We start from the raw sequence: 20,903 nt of genomic DNA on the forward strand, positions 1-20,903 counted from the left end.
CCACAAACCCTAGAAAAGGGCAAGACATGTAAAACTCAAAAATTCAAATGAGCAAAGTATGCTATTTGCAATGATTGTATAAAATAAGCCTAGAAAAGAATTAAACAAAGCAATACATATTATGATCTGTATGCTTGCAAATCTGAAAAAAAAAAAAAAAAATTAGAAACATTTCTACAGAAAATCCCCATAAAAGGAAGAAATTACATTTTAAACATGTCTTTTATTCCATTATTGTTATGTTCTGTGCATTTATTTTGAGTTTCTGCGTCTGAGTCTCCTTGTTGTCCTGTCTTACCCTTTGATTGCTCCCTGTTGTGTCTTGTTTCCTTGATTACTCCCTGTGTATTTAACCCCACCTGTGTACCTTGTTCCTTGTCGGGTCCTCGTCTCATTTGGTATCATCGTTCTGTCTCTGTCTTGACGTCCATTCGTTCACCCAGCGCTACCTGTGGTAAGCCCTAGTTTCTGCTTAGCAGTGCTGCCTGGGGTATTGGATTATTTGTGTTATTTGGGATTTCATCATTAAACCGCCATTATTCATCTTACCTGGGTCTCCAAGCGTCTGCCTCACCACCACCTCACATCACACTGTGACAATTATTTTCAGCATTTTTTTCCCCTTCTGGTTTGGTACTGAAGGCTGGCAGTCTGAATGGCAAAATTTGAAACACAGATGTAAAAAAGAAAAAGACACTTTGTCCTAAATTCTCTGGTAACAGTTTTGCAATTCAGTTATTAAAGATGTGCATGAGGAACACATGCTGTACCTTCACAACAATCTTTTGTCTTTCTTTTCCTCCATCTACACCAGCACACTGAACAGAACAAGCCTCCTTTCACTGAGGCGTTCAGTTTATTTGTTTCTACTTCTTCCAAACACCTGTGGGAAAAAAAAAAAGTCAGAAGCAAAAACTAGTGGGAGTTACTCTGACTAAATTTATCGAAGGGGCTGCATTTTCCTGCTGATCAGACTGGAAAGGTTAGAAGCGCTCATGAAGGGCTGATTAAAAGTGTATTTCAATGGCAACGCAATGACTCTGTGGTGTTTTTATAAAAAGCGCATTTATTTTGATCAGAATGAGAATCTGGTTCTTGAATTAGACCACGCAAACAAAACAGATTTAAAATAACTCTGAGCCTATGGAAGCAAAACAGTAGTTTTTGTTTCACTTTCAATTTCTGAGAAATGTCCTGTAATTGCACAAGTCCATGCAGATAGAATCGAAGCACATGCATTTAGACACAGACACACTTTTGTTCATTGCTTATTGAGATCAGACCAGAGGAAAACAGTAGCTTATGTTCCTTTCAACTGTGATGGAAAATCATTAACTCCTTAGAGAAAAGTAATTAGATGGTAGAGACACCATGGGGAACACCGACGGTTTCTCTTTCCTATGGGTAGAAGCAACAAAACAAAGACAGTTAAAATGTTGTTGAGAGCCTATTGTTGATTTTTTTTGATAGCTTGTTTTACAACGTCTTGCAAAAATTCAGAACATTTGAACTTTTCCAGATTCCGTCATGTGAGGAAGAATTTCATTGTACTTTTAACAGGACTCCAAATGATGTACCAACACAAATGAAGTGGAAGAAAAGTAAAACCTTCATGATTTTCCAACATTTTCAAGAAAAATCCAAATAGTGTGTCACTTGTTTGCATTCACCCATCTTATCAGACGGTAAACATGGTCCACCTTTATCTTATGTAGTCTAAACACAAACATAGCTGCACTGTAAAAAGCTTCAGGAGCTTGCTTCCTAAAACTAGAAAACAAACAGCATCAAGGAGACCAAAGAACGCATCGGACAAGTCGGGGATAAAGTTGTGACGGAGGTCAAAGTTGGGTTAGGTAACACAATATCTCAGGCTTTGAACACTTCAATCAATCATCCGAAAATAGAAAGGGTTGGGCACAACTGCAGACCTACCATTAACCATCCACTCCAACATATAGCAAGGAGAACATTAATCAAAGAAGCAGCTGGGCCTATGCTCTGGGGGAGCTGCAGATGGCTTTGATGGGAAGGCGGCAGGAGCTAAATTCAGAGCTAGATGGCAGAAAACATGCTTATTCATAAGTGTATTCCTATAAATACAAATTGGAAAAATTATATATAGCCACTTTTCAGCCAATCTTATTTTTCTGAGTTATTTTGCTTAAAAATTCAGTCACTAGATTTGAAGAGCGGGTGGGCGATGTAACCCCAGAAGACTTGCAGCAGGTCCTTTGGGGATTTTTTTCCACCTTTAATAGACTTTTGCAAAATCAACTTTTGCTGCTCTAACTGCGTGAAAGGGTGATTCTGCAAAGTCAGGGGCTGAAGAGAAATGTGTGCCAACCCTTTAACGATTTTCATTGATGACTGAGGGATACTTTTCATAACTATGAACTATTCTCGTTGGTCTATCACATAAAGTCCCAACATTTGAGCCTGTGACTACATAGCATTGTGGAAGAACTTTAGGGTGTATGAATTCTATGCTGTAACTGCGAAGTAATTTCCCTGCTGGGATGAATAAAGTACTTCTATTCTATTCTATTCTGCAAAGTCCTGTACGTAATGCGTCACCACAGGGGTCCATTAGCACCTATGACTTTGAAGATTAGACACATGCAAGTGCAACAACCTGAGGAAGTAGCAGAATACAGAATAAAGTTCAACTACTTCTGAGACGAACATTATAGAGGCATATCTATGACGATTCTGGAACTGTTTTGGGTATCGGTGTGTGTGTGGTATATTTATATATTTTTTTGTTCTTTTCTTCTGAGCATCACAGATATGACGGCGCAGAAACCACGTGTTTTACGTAATGGAAAGCCAATCTTTCAATTCAACCCCTCCTCTCCGCCTATTCCTAACAGAGGTAATTCATGCGAACGTCTCCCTCCCCTGCGCACCGCACTTTCAGAGATGTCAGCAGCGTGGTGATGAAAAGACTTGGAGCAAATTAACCCACAGAGAGAAGAGACGCCAACACACTCCGGGAAATGCACGGACACACACCAAGAGCCCGAACCTGGCTTCCGCGGAACCGCTGCGGCGTGGGACCTCATCTGTGAGAAATTCAAACTGGGGCTGCTGTGTTTGCTACATGTCCTCCCCAAAGAACACGCTTCGTACGAGACGCGAATTGGGCTCGATCCCGCCAGCTATGAGGCGTTTCGCCGGGGGTATCGTTGCAGCAGTGTGTGCATAGGATGCATCCTCCCCTGGCTTTTGATGCTGTGCAGATCCACCCTCCTCTCTCCTCAGAGTGATGAACTAACAGGCAATGATTTACTCTTCGGAAATCAGCCGTGGTTTCACGTCTTCACGTTAGTTGTGTTTGTTTACGGACGACCCGTCTCCTCCAGCTTGCGACACATGCAATTTATAGAGTATTTTTTCTATTGTAGACTAGTTGAGGGGGCATCCTCCACACACGGCAGAGAGGAGAAGGAAGCACACCATTATTCCGAAGTCTTGACAGACACTGACTGCTTTTGAATGAAAGCGCATGGGACTTGGACCTATAGCCCACTTGTTTCTTTTCTTCTATGTTCCAACTGGTAGCCTTGTTCGGGGGAACTGATCCAATTGTGTTATTATGCAACCGCAAGGATCTCATCTATATCTGGGTGTTTAAGCCACTGGATTGCTCTTCGCCCAAATCAATGTGGTTTCTTTGGAGCATTTTCAGCAAAGGAACGCATATGCTGCAGTGTCTTTGTGGCAAGAGTCTTAAGAAAAACAAGAATCCAAGTGGTAAGCTCGTCACCATGTTATGCATATACACTCCTTCGTCTCTGTGTCAGCCGGCGTGATGCCTGTGCGTGTGGGTTTAAGTGTGAAAGAGTCTGGGTTAAATTGGTGTTATTGTTGGCGTGCGGGTGTGTGTGTGTGTGTGTGTGTGTGTGTATTGTGGATCTGCAATCATATTTATGCAGCCGGTGGATCATGCAGAGGCAGAAAGAGAGAGGAAAGGGAGGGAGGGGGGTATACAACTTATTCTGTGCGGCTACTACGTTTCGGAGAGCCCAGGTTTGTGGACGCAGCGCACAGACACGCATACAGCAACCCCCCCCACCACCACCTCCACCCCACACCCCCATCCCCGCTCACTCCCCTCACCGCCTCCCTGCATCACCACAACGCCGTGATCTCCTAACTTTTTAAATTACGCTTGCTCACTCTCGCTCTTTCCATCTCTCTCTCTCTCTGTCTCTCGCACACACGCCGCAAACGCTCACACACTCTGAAGCTAGATGTTCTCTCAGAGGTTCAGATATTCTTTTTTTAAATTTTTCTCCCCCTCCTGATTCCTGTTAACCAGATTATTCCACCGTCGGGTTGACTGCAGCAGCATCCCCCCCCCCCCCTCCCTCCCCCAACCCTCCTCTTTTACCCCGCATCCCTGCATTTCTTAAATGAGCTCCACTCGCCGTGTTTCCTGCCAGTAGGAGACAGGCCAGTCTTTCATGTCTGTCACTTTGCTGTACATGTACTCATCATGCGGGTGATTTTCGGGGGGGCACTTTGTGTCGATCTTATGTGGGAAGAAGGCAGGTGGTTCAAAGGTGCGAACAAGGCACCATGTTGCAACAGAGACTCCCTCTCCACCAACACTGTTCCCAATCCGTTGCTCGAGCAGTCCACAATTTTGTGGCCTCAGTAGTGTTTACCATAAGTACACTGCACAGTGTTGCTTATTCCTTGGTTTCAGGAGCCACAGGAGCCTCTGGTTTTCTCAACAGGCTGCCGAAAAGCAGCAGGCAGACAGCAGCGTCAACCTCATGCATCAGATGTGGAGATGTTGTGCCCAGCAGCAGCAGCAGTACAGTTTCTGAACGCTGCAACTGCAGTACAGTAGATCAACAGCATCATCCCAAAACATGCTGTGGTATAGCATATAGTTGTTAGTCCATCTCACCTATAAAAATTGTTAACTTTACATCAAAGCCCCATAGTTTTGGGGCTAATATAAAATCAAAACCTACTGTGTATTCATGCCTCTTTTAATACAAATTTTATCCTGGGATATTATGTGACAGATCGACAGAAGTATAGTATGTATACTAGTGAAATAAACTAAAAGCTCCATCTGCTGCTTCCATACAAATTGTTCTGTGTCCACACCGTCAGTTTACAATTTAGCAAAAATCATCTGTGGAGTAAATATCGGTTACTCTCACTTCAAAAGTGGCAGCTTCAGATTTCAGTCTACTGGCACTTCAGTGTTAGCTTTAATTGACTGCCCTCACTGTATTGAAGTAAAGGAAGCGGGATCCTAGAGGAGCTTTTCGAAACAGCAGCAGCCAGTCAGTCAGTCAGTGAGTCACACCTCGACAGTCATGCCCCAGTGCCAGTGGTAATGTTTCATATGAATGATATGGCTCTCTGACCAGGACAGCATAGCCTGGGGGAATGCATCAGCTTGCAAAGAAAATAAGGTAACACTTTATTTGAAGGAGTGTTTATAAGCCTGGCATGACACTGTCATAAATATGACATAACATCTGTTATGTACATTAAGGAGTCTTTATGAATGTTTATGACTGTTGTCCTGAAGTGTTATTTGGTAAATAATGACACTTTTAATGCAAAGTTGTGCTAAAAGTTGCATTAAAAGTCCATTAAAAGAGCCAAGGTTGCTTTATTTGGTAAATGATGACACTTTAATGCAAAGTTGGTACTTTCAATTGAGTTTTACTGCAACTTTCAAAGCAACTTTGCATTAAAAGTGTCATTCATTATTTACTGAATGACACTTCATGATAACAGTCACAAACATTCATAAAGACTTCTTTATGTTCATGACAGCTATGTGTGCCATTTATATCAGTCTTATGCACACCAAGTCAAATAAAGTGTCACCAGAAAATAAATAGTGTAAGTTGCACATAAACAGGTTTTCATTTGCTTAAGTGCATGTCTAGTCTATGGGAAGTAGCAATCTGGTTATTCTCCATGGAGAATGGGTAACTCCAGGGGTAAAAACCCTGAAGTTGAGTGTAAGCCACAGTGCTCCAATAGGTGCTTAATTAAACGACAATCCCTTTTTAAAAAAAAAAAAAAAGAATCTGACACACATTTGACCATTCCTTGTTTACTATCTAAAAGATTTACAGTTGTAGAGTTAGGCTATCTAGAAAGTCATTTTTCATAACCTGAAAATCGGACAGATCTTTCTTTCAAAGTTTGTAATATATTAAATATGTTACATTATAAAAAGCTTGTTGGGTTTTTTTAGACTGTATACGCAGATGCTGACTCAGGGAACCATTCATGTAAGAAACTCTGCTGCCCGGAGCAATTGTGAATTCTCTATATGTGTCACTAATTGAGGCTGATACCTGTTTCAATGCACCTGATCAAGCCAGTGGCAATAAAAACTAACTTTGTGCTGCAACCCCGATGCTGTTCGGCTGACAAAACAGCGAGATAACAATGATCTCTTGCAAAACTGCTGACATTTAATATCTGCAAACACATCCTATGGACCAAAGCATAAATACAGGTGTTTTTGTATTGTAAAAATTAACTAAGGCAAGGAGCCCATTTGACCATTTCAGAGGACTTTACTACAAACTTACAATGATATGACAACTTTCCGCCACAAGTGGCAAAACTATTACTAATAAAACCAGATATAACCTCACTTCATAAACTTTGAATTATTCCTTGTTTAGATAATGTAGGCTAGAATACAGCCTGTCAGTGGGGTGCTGTGCTGTTTCAAACAACTTCAAAGCTTCAAACTTATTAATTCTGCACAGTCAGAGAAATTACACTCACAATTAGTTTCAGTTACAGTAAAGTAAAGAAAAAAACATAACAAAACAAAAAAACAGTTATATAGAGTGATAATCTATTTTTCATTTTAGGACAGTGAAGCCTTTGCGGCTCTCTATCAGTACAGACAACTGTTTCTAATACGCTGCTCACCACACTTGAGCTGCAAAGGCCCAGATAAGAGTATTTTTAGTAACATAAAGTGAGATAACGCAGTATGATCTGGCCTGCCAGATTGTATCAATATGAAATCGAAATCAGTGTGAACCTGTGGGCATTGCTCTGATGGGAAACTTTGGATGCCATGATCCATGTGGATGTTAGTTGGACGTATGCCACCTAGCTAAGTTTTGTTGCACACCTTTTCATGGAAACAGTGTCATCTGTGGCTTCTATCAGCTGAATAATACACTCTGTCACAGAGCAAGAATGGCTAAGAAAGGCTTTTAGGACAACACAAAGAGCTTTGGGCGTTTAGCCAATTGAAGTTCAGTGGGATGTGCTGCACAAACAAGTTTAATTCATGCAGATCTCACCGCACAGCTAATAGCACTAAAAAGATTTGCAACATCTTGGTGTCAGACACCACTGTGGGTTTAGTGGAGACCCTGCCTCAATGGGTCAGGGTGGTAATTTGCAGCAAAAGTGGGACAGACACATGTAACGCCCAATGTTTTACCTGATTACTGTATCAAATAACACAGAAGAATTGCATGACAAATAGAAAGATATGTCACATTTGGTCTGCATATTTCATTTTGGGTTCGATCACATCATTAAACGGATTGGAATATTGGAATATCATTGAAAATAATTTATGCCTAAATGTCTCCTTATTATCTACTTTGGCATACTGCTTTGATTTAGATTTGCCAAGCTTCTTAGTTGCTGACTTGTTCGTATTCTTATATCAATGTTATCGCTTTCCATCCAGATTGCAGTTTCATTTTTCATATCTTTCATATGTTCTGCATAATCTAACCTACCCCTTATGTTAACGGCGTCAGTACATGTCTCGGAGTACTTCATTAAGTCGATTAATCAAAGAACCAGCTGAGGAGAAAATATGAAATTACAGTTTCACCCTGCAGCTTTTATAGCAGTGACAACTGTGCCAATGTCAGCACAGATGCCATTGTGAAACTTTGAGAATGTCAGAGAATAGCACACTCCGTGGTTATAAATGACAGTGATTTATTGAGAGGTTTTACTGCAAATGTCAGAGGGAAAAGTTAAGTCTGAAGTTGTGTTGCATAACGAGGCTGATCTTCGATTGGTACTCATTGACATAGCTCAGGTTGGGACACTGTACAATGTAGATGTTAAACAGACAGTTTCTCCAAAGAGCAGCCTTACACTGAATGTGTGAAATCAGTGGGTGGTTTCCTCAAACTTGCGCAGCAGTGACTCTGTGACAGAGAAGCGACATTACAGGTCACAAAACACCCAGGACGTCTTCTGATAGTAGATCATGGGATTGCAAATTAAACTCAGTTTCAATATTGTGTGTGAGATCAAGACGTCAAACCAAGGCTTCAGCATTCGGAGTTGTTTGTTGTGACCTAATTAATGTAAACTTGGCAAAGGATAGCAGACACTGTCATAGAGTAATCATTTTTCAGCAGAAACAGCTCACTTTCACACAATTGGCAAAACACAATGGTGACCCATTTTAACCATTGTGGCAGAGGCCACCAAATTCTTATTTAAATTATCTTAGTACTTTTAAACAGCCATGCATTTTATCAAAGTTTGTAAGGCTGTTATAAGCCACAGAAAAGCAGATCCTGCAGTACACTCAGTAGGCATTGTAACATGCCTGTCTATATATTAATTCCCTAAATAACCGAATGACAAGTAGATGTAGTGCAGTGGTTGTTTTGGAGATTTAGTGACTCCAAGTCTTTGCCACTGCTCTGTGTCACAAATTTTATGATGTTTACCACCTTCCTTACTGTGTGTGGTTATCATGATGTACCTGGGTCGTCGTCCAGCCCTATTTGTCGCAGTTTGTTTGGAAATTTTCTAATTTTTTTAATTTTAAAAGTTTATTCTCCTTACTGTATGGACAGATTTTCTGGGTGAGTATTTATCTTATTGTTGTTGTTGTTTTCCTGGCATGTAAAGATCACCCAACGTCTGCCTGGAATGCTATGTTCTATTATTTTTCCTATTTTTAAGAGTGAATAACATTTTCAGCTGTGTCAGATCAAATCTGTACACCAGAAATTGCTAGTTAAAAGTAACTACTCCTTCTGAGAAAACTTTAAAAAGCTTTGAAAAAGTAAAAATTGACTCTACAGAAATTGCTAGGTGTACTCTTTTGCAAAAAGTAATTACTTCTTACCATTACTATGACAACAAAAAATGTTGTCTTGCTAATTAATTTGCTCAACAGGTTGAATTTTATTCCCAAATTCTTTGATAAATGATGCCACTGTAATAAAGGTGAATATTTTTCATACTGCTTAGAAGTTTAGACTAACTTGTTTATTTTAATACTCCAGAAATGTTTACAAGACAAATAAAGCAGCTCAAAAGGTTTAATCAACTGAATAAGTAAAAAAAAAAAAAGCCAGCAAATAATTAAGACCATTAGTTTGGTTGAGTGGAGCAATTTTTGGCACCACCTGTTTATGAACTAAATTATATCTGACAGCTTTATGAATAGGCTGTTAATGCTTTTTAAAGAACAAAAGCTCCCTTTGGCTGCAGTAAACGCTGCTTTGTTGTGTTGCACGTATCTTCATGGTTTGCCTGTCATGTCAGTTTTATGATTTTACAAGTGGAATGTAAAATTTTTTACTGTGCTTTTTTCTTCGCTAAGAAACATTTTCCCTGTAAGAAACTCTGGTACTGGTCTCTCTCTTTACAGCTCTCATTTCAAAGCATTACCTCCCAAATGCAGTTTTTCTTTTTCCAGAATATTACCTGCATCTGAAACCAAGTTTTTGTGGAAACAAAGAGATGGCAGTGTAATTAAGAGACGGGCATGATTAAAACAAGAACTGTCACAATTACAAAAAACAGCAGGGCTGCCTCCTCTAACCATCACTGCGTATTGCGTGGTTTCCTACAGAAACATTGCAGGACGTTTGCGAATGGCTGATGCGTTGAAGCTTTCGCTCACACAGAAAATCAGTAAATCCTAAAAAAAATCAGCCAAAGAATGCATGGTAACATATTTTTTAAGCCACACTCTCATATGCCCTTATAGTAGGATGGAATACCAAAGGTACAAGATAATTGTGTGCCATTGTTACAAACGAAATATATTTTTAGTCTCAGGATAATTAGGGCATAATTGACTTTTCATAGAGGAACAAAAACTCAGGGATTCCAGTCGTTCTTCAGAGTAATTCACCGTGTTGGTGCAGTGGGTATGACACAGGTCAACAAGAGAGTCTGTTTCATTTTCATCTCTCTTGGTGTAGTAATGGCAGTGGCATGATCCGTTTCTACAGTGAATTAATTATGACTATGTCTGTCCTGCTCCTTTGGAATATGCCCTGCTGGGATTTTTAAGAATCAAGTTCTTGGCTGCCATTCTACTCCCCTCTGAGAGGCAATCAAGTTTACATACAAATCAGAAAAGAGGAGAGAAGCATTTACTACCTCCATGTATGTAAGGTAGTAGATGTACCAAAAAAACAAAAAACATAGAGAAAACAAAAAAAGGGCTTCTCAAAGTAGAGTACTTACTGTATGTGTGATATCTAATTTCGATTGAAAAAAAATGTATTTTGAAGTTGCTCAGTCTTCCATACTCCAGTTTTTGGTCAGGAGAATAATAAAATGCGGACTTCACTGGAAGAGACCGCAATGCACTTTGGAAAGAAGTAAAAAAAAAAAGAGGCACAAGGGAATCTCAGTAAATTTGAAAATTGATTTATTATTGTTAAAAAAAAGATAAACAAGACTATCCAATTATTAACTGAGTGATATATTTTGTTTATTTTAATTGTCATGGCTGACAGTAAAAGAAACCCTAAAAATAAATGTTGTGGAAATCACAGACATCTCTTAAGCCCAATACTAACCAAAAGGGTTCCAACATAGAAATACCACCACCATATTGAAAAGCATGTCCAATATGCATGAATTACTGCATCAATACAGTACAACTGATTTACAATAAACTCTGTCTATGGCTATATTTACAGAAAGTAAGGTAAGCCTGTTTTAATTGCGACTTTCAGCTCATCTGCATCGTTGGGTCTGGTGTCTCTCGTCTCCTTCTTGACAGCAGACTCTCTGTGGGGTTTGGGCCAGGCCAGAGTCCTCGATTATGAACCACAGTGATGCTTTGGTCATTAAACCAGGTATTGTTAGTTTAGGCAGTTTGTGAAGATGTGAAGTCCTGCTGGGAAATGAAGTCAGCGTCTTTAGAAAGCTTATCAGTAGAAAAAAATCATAGGCACTCCAAACATTTCTGACTTTGATAAAAGAAGTGGACCAACAGCAGCAGATCACACAGTTTTCCCAAATTGCCACTATGAAAACTTCACACCTGGCCTCAATTCTTCCCAATAAGCCACAGCATTGCAGCACAAGAATAGTTGCTTAGCTATCAGCAGGATGTTGGTTGAATCTTAGGCTACGTTCACACTGCAGCCTGAAGTGACCCAATTTCGATTTTTTGTCAAATTGTATTTTTTAGTGGTGACCGTTCATACTTCCAAATACATGCGACCTGTACGTGTTCTCTAATGTGAACTGCAAACGACCCGAAAGTGTCCCGCATAACGTCATACATAGAGAATGTGCTCAGTGTTTTGCTGAATCGGATATGTATCGGATATCCAAATGGCCTGGGCCACATTCGAATAGAATCCAACCCGTGTTGTTCAGACCGTCATGAAAAGATCAGATACAGGTCGCATTACGTGAAAATAAATCGTAATCGAGTCACTTCAAGCTGCACTTCAAGCCTTAATGTCCCTCTGCGATATAATGAAGTGTCCCAGGTCAAGACATTGATCCACGACATTTTGCATGACGTGAAAAGTCCTGAGTCCACTTTCAACTTAGCTTGGACAACAGAGGCCTTAAATTTATTTTTAGTATAAAATGAACTCCTCATTTCAGAGTAAATCTCTCAAGGGAAAAGCAACATTTCTAATTTGACTTAAATGTAGAACAGCATTGTTAGAGATTTTTTGATATTATCATTTTATTTTCGTACTCTAGTTCACATTAAGTCTATAGATCTTTGTGATTTTCTGTTTAAAGTGTTCTCTTCTTTAAATGACCTGGAGGTCACTACTGTCTGTTCAACTTTACGAGAAATAGATAACACTGAGTTTCTCAGACTTTAAACCCTTTTGCAAGAACACCCCCTAATTTAGTAACCACCTGTGAGCAGTCGTATTTTGTTTTCTTGACAGTATTGACCGAGATTTGAACCGGGCTCAGACCTTTGATCAGATATCACATCTGGACCTGGGTTGTTAGATGTTTGGGTTAGAAGCTTTACGACCTCTGTTGTTTTTCCTTACTGCCCCCTTGCCTGTCCTTATTTGACAATAAAAACAGGAGCCGTTGTAAGGGCAGCCCAGAATGCTCTGTGGATTCCTCGGAGAAAAGGTTCTCAGAGCCTTCTCCCAAGAGTTCTCAGAGCCTTCTCCTTTTGCAAAAGCTCTACATGAAATTCATATACGTTGTCTGTGGTTCTTTCTTTTATTTAGGTTCGAAAGGAAAATACCTATCAAGCATGCTGTTCTTTGTGAGAGACAATTCTATAAAGCATGTTGAATTGTTAAAGAAGAAACTGTTGTCAGAATGAGCTGCTGGGAGAAGCAGCGAAGAGGAGCTGATTGCTTTGTGATTTGAGTGCTACCTGTGGTGTTATGACTTGCTCAGTGGAACATGTAGTAGAAAGATAAAGTGATTACTGTCAATTACGCTGATTTAGCAAAATAGATTGTCGAAGAAATGTTAGGTTGCTTTTATAACCTGTGTGTGCGTGTATACGCAGAGAAAGCACTAATAAACTGATCTGTGCAAAAAACCTAAACCTCGTGTACCAAGAGCAGAAACACGTCCTCAGCTTTCTCTGTCTTTAATGGCAGCTTTAGTTCTGCGGCGCATGTGAGTTATGTTTGACACGTAGTGCTGAAATTGGCTGTTCGTGGATGGGCGCTGACAAGGACTTGTCAGATGTGAGGTGAAAACCTCAGCAAGTGCAACAAATTTTTCTCATTTGTCAGTTTTATGAACATCACCGCCCTGAATCATTTTGAATCATTTGAGCCCAGAATCATTTCAGCTTAGGCCTCTCAGTAGTAGTGTTGACGCCAATTCCTTTGGTCTCCGTTGAACAACTTTAAATGAAGCCTGAACAGCTCATTCCCAATGGATTTATAACGTTACTACAAACATTACATTGCATTTGCAATACATCTTCAGGGGAGGCAACCTTCGGCTTACAGGTTCTTCAACATTCATTTAGCAACTATGAATGGATGGATGCATGTCCATGTATAAAAAAAGTCAGGTGGTATGTGTCTAGTTAGTAGAAGAAATGTTTCCTGAATTAACTTCTGAACTGAATGATCACTTTTTATTGTTTCCACCCCAATCCGCCACAAAATCATATGTGTTCAGTCAACACAACAATATTCCAAGTGGCGAATAAAGTTGCTTGTTACTGTCATATTTCTGTTTTGACTTCACTGTTTTGAAGATAGTTAAGTTAGTTTTCTCACTGCACAGAAAGATGTTTTCTGAAAATTTGACTTTGCTGGGCTTTTTGTGTGGGTTTTTGTTGTGGCTTCCTCCCACTGCCCCAAATTGCATTTGTTTGGTTAATTTGTGTTTTTGAATTGGCTTTAGAAGTGAGTGTGTATGGTTGCTTGTTTCTGTGTTGGCTCTAAGGACTGCTGGAATGATCTCCATCCCACTTGTGACCCTGAAATGGGCAGAAATGAGAGAGCAGAAAATGGACAAACAGCTACCTTCCACTCTAGCTCTGTTATTATTAAATAGGAATGTATTTTTTATTGCATAATTAATATATTGATATGAAGAACTACATACTAGAGCTCAAACAACTTGGTTATACTAAATTATGGCAGATCACAATAAGTCAAATTTGTTACAACTCATTTCTTGCTCTTCAGTTTCTTTCACCTTACCAGTTTCCTTCATTTGAGGTTTCTTCTTACTTTAACAAAAAAAAATCACTATGCTGATCCAGACGTCATTTTTCCTTAAATCAACAATAAGAAACTGCAATTATATTGTTAAATATCAGAGATTTAACATGAAACCACCGGAATAAAGCTTTGATTTTCTGCTTGTAATTTGGCAAAACGATTTTGCATGCAACCATAAATAGCAACATTTTCAGTGTCATTAACATTACCCAAAAAAATCAAAGGAAGCTGGAATCAAACCCGCAACTTTGACTACTCTTTCTGTTGAACCACAGTCGTCCTCAATGCAGATTGTAGTGGTATACCATAGATTAAATTGACTATTTATCTTTGTGAATAAGATGTATATTCATCTCAAAAAAAACATAAAGCATTTTTTTTTTTCTGAGAGTCATTGCTTTTCACATTGCTCTTGCTTTGAATGTAGGGTTTGTCGTAGCAGCTGCAAAATTGCTCAGGCAAGAGAAGCAGCTTGATTTGAGGTGAAAAAAAAGCTCTTTTGACGCCGACTTATTGTGGCTGACAACCGTTGAGTGTTCAGACAAAATTTTGATAAGCAAAACTAGTCTCTGCTGACTGGATGAATACACTGTTTCCTTTTTGTTTATTTTTTTTTAACATAGCTTGACACCTGCAGACACAAATGTTCTTAATCAGGGATGTGCCTATGATTTTATTTGTTATTGATGCAAAGACGAGAGTGACTCATCGCAGCATTTTTTGGTGCCTGTTGCTCTTTCATGTTCTCGTATAAATGTGAAATACAGAGCTTATTTAAGACTGCGGAAATAATACCAAGAACTTACCAGTACCTAGACTGGGTAAAAATTGCCATCTACAAATAAGGAGGCCATATGTTTAAAGACAACATTTCTTTCCGGGAACCCTGTGATATTAAGATGCATTTGAAAATAGTTTGATCGTATAGCATTTGCTCTATCCACTTTGGTAGCCTGTCCTGTGTCTTCGGGAAGCCTAATAAATCATCTTGTAATTTAGTTCATTCCCTTCACTTAACAGCAGGAGCTCTGTTACACACTGTATCACCTGACTCTTCTATGCTGTATATTCATCTCAAATTATAGGTGTTTGGGATGTAAAGCCAGGCTTCATAGCCTCCTGTCTAAATGGTGTCAGAACTGCCTTTCTTTCACACCTTCCTACATGGAATAAGAGGCAACTGTGTCAACGATTTAGTGAAGCTTTTCATGAAGAGTTTGCAATGAGATGTGAGGAGTCTCTGGAGTGATGCATTTTTTTAAGAGTTCATAGGTGGAAGTTGCCACAGGGTGTTTTTTTGTTGTTGTTTTTGTTGTTTCAAGGTACAGCCATAGTAAAAATTAAGTACACCTCTCTATTCTGTGGTTTTGCATATGTTGTTCATAGAGTTTTTTGGGGGGGTTTACTTAAAAGGCACATTTTTGCAACTTTTCCTTCACTTGTGTTCAGGCGTTGTGTTACTCACTAAAGGCTTTGACCTATTTTAATAAAACAAAAGATACTCCAACAAATTAAAAACTACTGGAAACCAAAGATATTTTTCCATGAAAAACTTGTTAATAAGCACAAGCTGCAGTCACCTCAACGATCTGGTTTCTAATCACTTGAAGCTATTGTATATGTTGGTGATAGCTGTTGTCTCTCAGCTATATATATATATATATATATATATATAAAGAAAAACAATGGAAAGGTTGATTGTGATTTGTTTTTTATACTTTAAAGACTTAACGTTTTGTCTCAGCAACAGTTGCTTTCATATTTTTTAAAGTGAAGCTTTGGGTAAATAGGTGGCCCAGTGCATGACCAAGGTTAAGACGCCACTGGATGGCTGCCGCTAGAGAATCAAGGATTTCTCAAACATGCAAAACATGACTGTGGATATGTGTTTGATGAGGGGAAGACATTATAACATGCTATCATGGTCAAAAAAGTAAAATAAATAAATAAATAAATAATAGTCAATTTGTCTTTCATTTAATTAATAATAGCACTGTGAAACCTGTGATGTGTGGCTTTGTGGTCTTGAAGTTAGGTTTGAATAATTGTGGAATTTGGTAAAGAGCAAATTATTTATAGAACTTACAGAGAGCATCATTTCTTTGTGCAGACTGTATGCCACATTTAAAAAGTAATGCTTTTGAAACTACAACGACTATTTGACCCTAAAGCTAAAACTCTTTTTTGGAGATATATTAAGACAAAAAGCAAAGTTTTCTCTGATTATATACAGATGATGTAGTAATCACTCTTTTGTTTGATGACCACAAAAGAAAATTCCCATTTTCTCTCCTTCAACACAGTAGAGTTTGGTGTTTTAAATATTTTGACACATGTCTGACACCTCTGGCGGAAGCTACCAGTAATGAGTTAGTCATGAGGAAACTAGTTCCATGTAGTGGCTTCCATGTGTCTACCTGGAAAAGCTGAAGTCTATATTTCTTTTCACGTTTTTTGTGTGTTTTTTAGTCAGTCTGTCTCTTGTTTGTTAATAACATATGATATTGGCCGCACTTCTTAGAAAAAATCTATTATTACCTTTACAATAAGCCATAATCATACCATTATTTAAGAAGGAAATGGAGTTTCTTGACAAGAGAAACTTGGACTGCAAAATTTCACTTTATGGCACTGGGCAGCTTATTGCATGGGCTATGAGCAGAGGAGAAGAGAATGGGAAGACCTGCAAACTGTCTAATCATTTATTTAGTAATTTTATATAAAAATATTGATTATTATTATTATCATTATTATTATTAATAATAATAAATTCTGCTTTCTGTTATACTACAGTCCTTACAAGTGACTCTCATTTGGACTATTGTTTTTTTCTGCTTAATAAAATATTTCTTTACAGATTTCTATTTTACACACTGTCCAAAATTTTAATTAAATTTTATTAGTATTTGTGCCCATGCTATTTTATTAATTTATATTTTACCTAAAGACTTACCTAAAGTCTGACTTCAGTTAAATATGGAGATCTGACTTGAGTTTTACACCACATCGTATATCAAACTTGTACATAATGTGGTGTCTCCTTGTTGCAGCCTTAACCCTTTGCATTTATAATATCATGGAGAAATTAATGACAAACTTTAAGGCATCAACATGTGACCTTATTTGTCATGGTTTCTCGCCATGCCGGTTATTTTACTACATCATCTACTTGATATTAACGTGGACGCTCAGCTGTCATCTATTCACTATGATTGCCTGCTTGTATGAACTTGTTTGATCTGGCGAAACGACCAACGTAAGGGGGGAGAGTGAACCAAACAGGACAGTGGAGCAGTACCTTTCAAGAAATTACATGACTTTTCCTAAAATCATGGCACCAGGAGCTGCTCTCAGTCTTAGGATTCTTTGGGAATATTGGTCCTGGCACTTGGGAAGAAATCCTATCTGTACAGCCAATGAGAGTTATTATGTTTAATAGTACAACAAATTTCAGGCCTTGCTACGATACTCTAGAGCTATGATTAAATTTAGCCAATATAACTTTTTTAGTCAATATATAAGTTCCCCCACTATTGTAGAATTAGCTGGCTTTGTGGTTTATTTTTTTCCGCTGACTGTTTATTTTAGGAATTGAACGACTGTCAGCAAACCTTTTTTTCTGCTTATATCAGTCTTTACAATATAAACTACAGCTAGGTTTAATAAGATGAAAAAAGATTCTATGAGAAATAGGTTTTAAGGAAGTATTATTTCAACCATTGCTCATCATTGTCAATACAGTAGTGTTAATAATACTACTACTAATAATAAAGTAATATGTGACATTATTGACTAAATGAAGGGACATACAGTATTTGTGAACTAAAACAGTCTTCCCTGACGTACACAAGACTGTTTTAACTCTTATCATTGGTTCTGATACATACATAGTGTATGTAGGACAGACTAGGGTAAGAAAAGTCTTTTTTCGTACTTAGGATAAGTAAGGCAACCTTAGTTTGGTTGCTAATTTATATATCTGCATATGTTTTTAGGATGTTGTCCATCCTTTCAAACAATCACAACAAGTGTAACCATAACTGTTTTGATAATATAGCATGTACAAAAAAGGTTGTCTCATGTCTCACTTACCCTGTGTATGGGGTAAGTTGAGCCATATCTCTAAATCTCCCCTACATCCCTCACATACAGACATAAACACGCACACACACTTGACCCCACCCATCACTGATCTCCTCCTACTCTAAATAAAAGTAACATTTTCCCCACCCAGGAGCTACAAATAGCTCCTGGAGCCACTGGACTGGCTGGTTAGAACTTAATCTTAAACATATTTTAAAGGCAGGCAAATAGATTTTTCCCTCCAATTTTAATCTAGCAAATTAAAAGCTAATATGTTAGTCAAAGTTATCCTTTATGTGCATTATTTAGCAGCTTGGCTGATGTGACATGGTGCTTGTATTCTTTGCTTTGGCAACTTTAGCCACATGAAGAACAATTTTATCCTAATGACATATGGTGGAGAGTGGGGGGGGACAAATGTGGCTAATGAAGACATGCTACGTTGTGGAGGATGATAGTGAGGACCAGGCACCAGAGAAAGAAGTCCCTGTTTGACCAAAGAGAAAGAAGGAGATCAAATATTCCCCAAGAAATTTAGATAAGTCATTTTTGTGTTACTATTTTCTCAGGTAAGCAGGAATCAACATCCACCAACTGAGCTAATCAGTTACGTTTTAGAGAACTAATTGTCAAATGTAAAGCTGGTGTTTAATCTATTTATTTATTAAGAAACTTCTTGCAAACATCCATGAGCCAGAGTATCTGGTTGGAAATAATTTTGAATGCTCATTAAGTTAAAAGAGTTAATACTTTGTATTAAAAGTGTCATGATTTACCAAATGACACTTTATGACAAGTCCTAAATATTCATGAAGACTTACTCATGTTCATGACAGGTGTTATGTCAGGTTTATGACAGTGCCATGACAGTCTTATTCGCAATCCGTCAAATAAAGTGTTACAGAGTTTTGTTGTTTTTTAAAGAAATAAGTCTTAACAGTTTTACCAATGTGGTTCTTACCTTTACAGACTTTAAAAATGATGCCTTCCTCCTAACTTTTTGGTCACATAATTAATGTTTTTTTTCTTCTTCTACCATTTCCTAACAGCTAGGGAATATATATATATATATATATATATATATATATAGTATTATCAAACAATCACATTTAAAAAAAAGTATTTTGTGATTGATTATATTTAATTTGATCTCTGTAAGGATTTTACAAAACATCTGATGGTGTGTTGCAATGATGACTTGTTAGGCAGAATCACAGAGCAGGGTCTGTAGGTCTGCTGATTCTCTGTGCTGAAAGTACCATTCAACTATTTGATTATGATAGATTGCTGATGTGATTTCATGACTCACTGCTGGTCTGCAGCTCATTTATTACCGTTGTCCGTCATCTCTGCCCCCTTACCGATAGCATAAGCTGAGCAGGATGTTCCGTCTCTCTGTCTTTATTGGCATGAATAAAAACGTAATGGGACAATGCTGTCATGGTTTGTTGTACAAAGATTAAATTGAAAACCTAATCAAGTAAGACAAAAAAAAAAGAGAAAAAAAGCATTGCAAGCGATTGAATTGAAGCAACTGGAAATCCATCTGAAATTAATATAATCAAAAATAATTCATGAGATCTTTTCACTTCTTGGACAAAAGGTAGTTTTGAGACAGAATTATCTTATTAATTTGGCAGACTTTTGTCAGCCAGTTTTATATTTGCACCATTTTTAGGTAACTGCTATCATGTTGCTCCATGTAGAGGTGAGAAATATGGTCAAAGGATTTTAAGGCTCTCTTTTGATAGAAAGAAGGAAACATCTTCACAAAGCCTGACCATAACTTGCTTATGGCAATACCCTTTTTTGTGCTTTAAGCTGTATAGCATTACCAAAAACTACGTAGAACATTCTCACAAAATATTACTGCATAATATCGGGAGTGCATGGCTTTAAAAAGTGAAATTTACTTACATTTTCTGCTATCCAGAATCACTTCTATTGTCAGTATTCCTTGTGAGTGTTTTTCAGATGTCACTGTGAGCTTGTCCAAGTGCTAAATTAGCAGTTGTCTTTTCCTAAAGCTACGTGGACAGACAAACCTGAAGAAAGATAGGCGAATGTAGAACTTCTGGGTCTGCAGAGAAGTATCTTGTAAGGTTTTACATAAATAAAATGCCCTAAACATGTTATCCTGTTGGCTTGAAATTAGCTAACTCTGTTTTACGAAAACCATTGGGTTTTCTCAAACGCCCCAGTCTGTTGCAGCTCATGGCCGCTCACATAAAGCTGGATTCTGCCGCCAGAATCTGCCTGTTAAAAATGAGTCATTACTTTTCAATGTGGCTCAACGTAGACACTTGAAAATTTTGTGACTTGATGCATTTAGGAAGTTTACTTGGATAGAAAACATTTTACTAAGTGCCACTATGAACTGAATTTGTCTACATTGTATTATATCTAACGTATGGAGGGGAATTTGAATAAATGAATTTATGTGATATTAGAATTGGCTACATAAAATAGATTAGTTTGTCCTGTTAAATGTCTTCAAATTTGTTATTAATTGGCACCACATCAATACATTGAATTAATTTCAGTGTAACGGGCTTAGAACCATTCTCACAACCAAACATGGCATAAAGATTTCCATCAATATCAGAAACGTACTGGTAAAATTATGCCGTAACTGTTGTTGTTGCCAACATCTCTAATTATTTGTCTCTTTTTCTGAGCCGTTTGTGCTCCCATCCTTCAGTTCAGAATCTTACTAATCAGTAGAGAACAAACACTAGCAACATCCTTTACCTTAATTTTCGTACTGGTATCTCTGGATATGTTTAACATGATTGTGCTGGGAAAATAAAACATAAAATCAATGCAAATCAAGGTTTAAAAAGTAAAAATTTCACAAAGTACTTTTCCAACAACTTTTGA

General features: G+C 38.0%; 1 protein-coding gene across 1 annotated transcript in view; it reads left to right on the forward strand.

Moving 5' to 3' along the window:
* Nucleotides 1–2,852: 2,852 nt before the first annotated feature.
* Nucleotides 2,853–20,903, forward strand: part of fgf14 (fibroblast growth factor 14) — a 114,471-nt gene continuing 96,420 nt past the window's right edge. The window contains exon 1 of the mRNA XM_028023984.1: nt 2,853–3,756. Coding sequence (XP_027879785.1) covers nt 3,549–3,756 — 208 coding nt within the window. The 5' untranslated portion in view covers nt 2,853–3,548. The remainder of the gene's footprint in view (nt 3,757–20,903) is intronic.

Source organism: Xiphophorus couchianus, chromosome 7 (genome assembly GCF_001444195.1).
Source record: "Xiphophorus couchianus chromosome 7, X_couchianus-1.0, whole genome shotgun sequence".
Taxonomy (NCBI): Eukaryota; Metazoa; Chordata; class Actinopteri; order Cyprinodontiformes; family Poeciliidae; genus Xiphophorus; species Xiphophorus couchianus.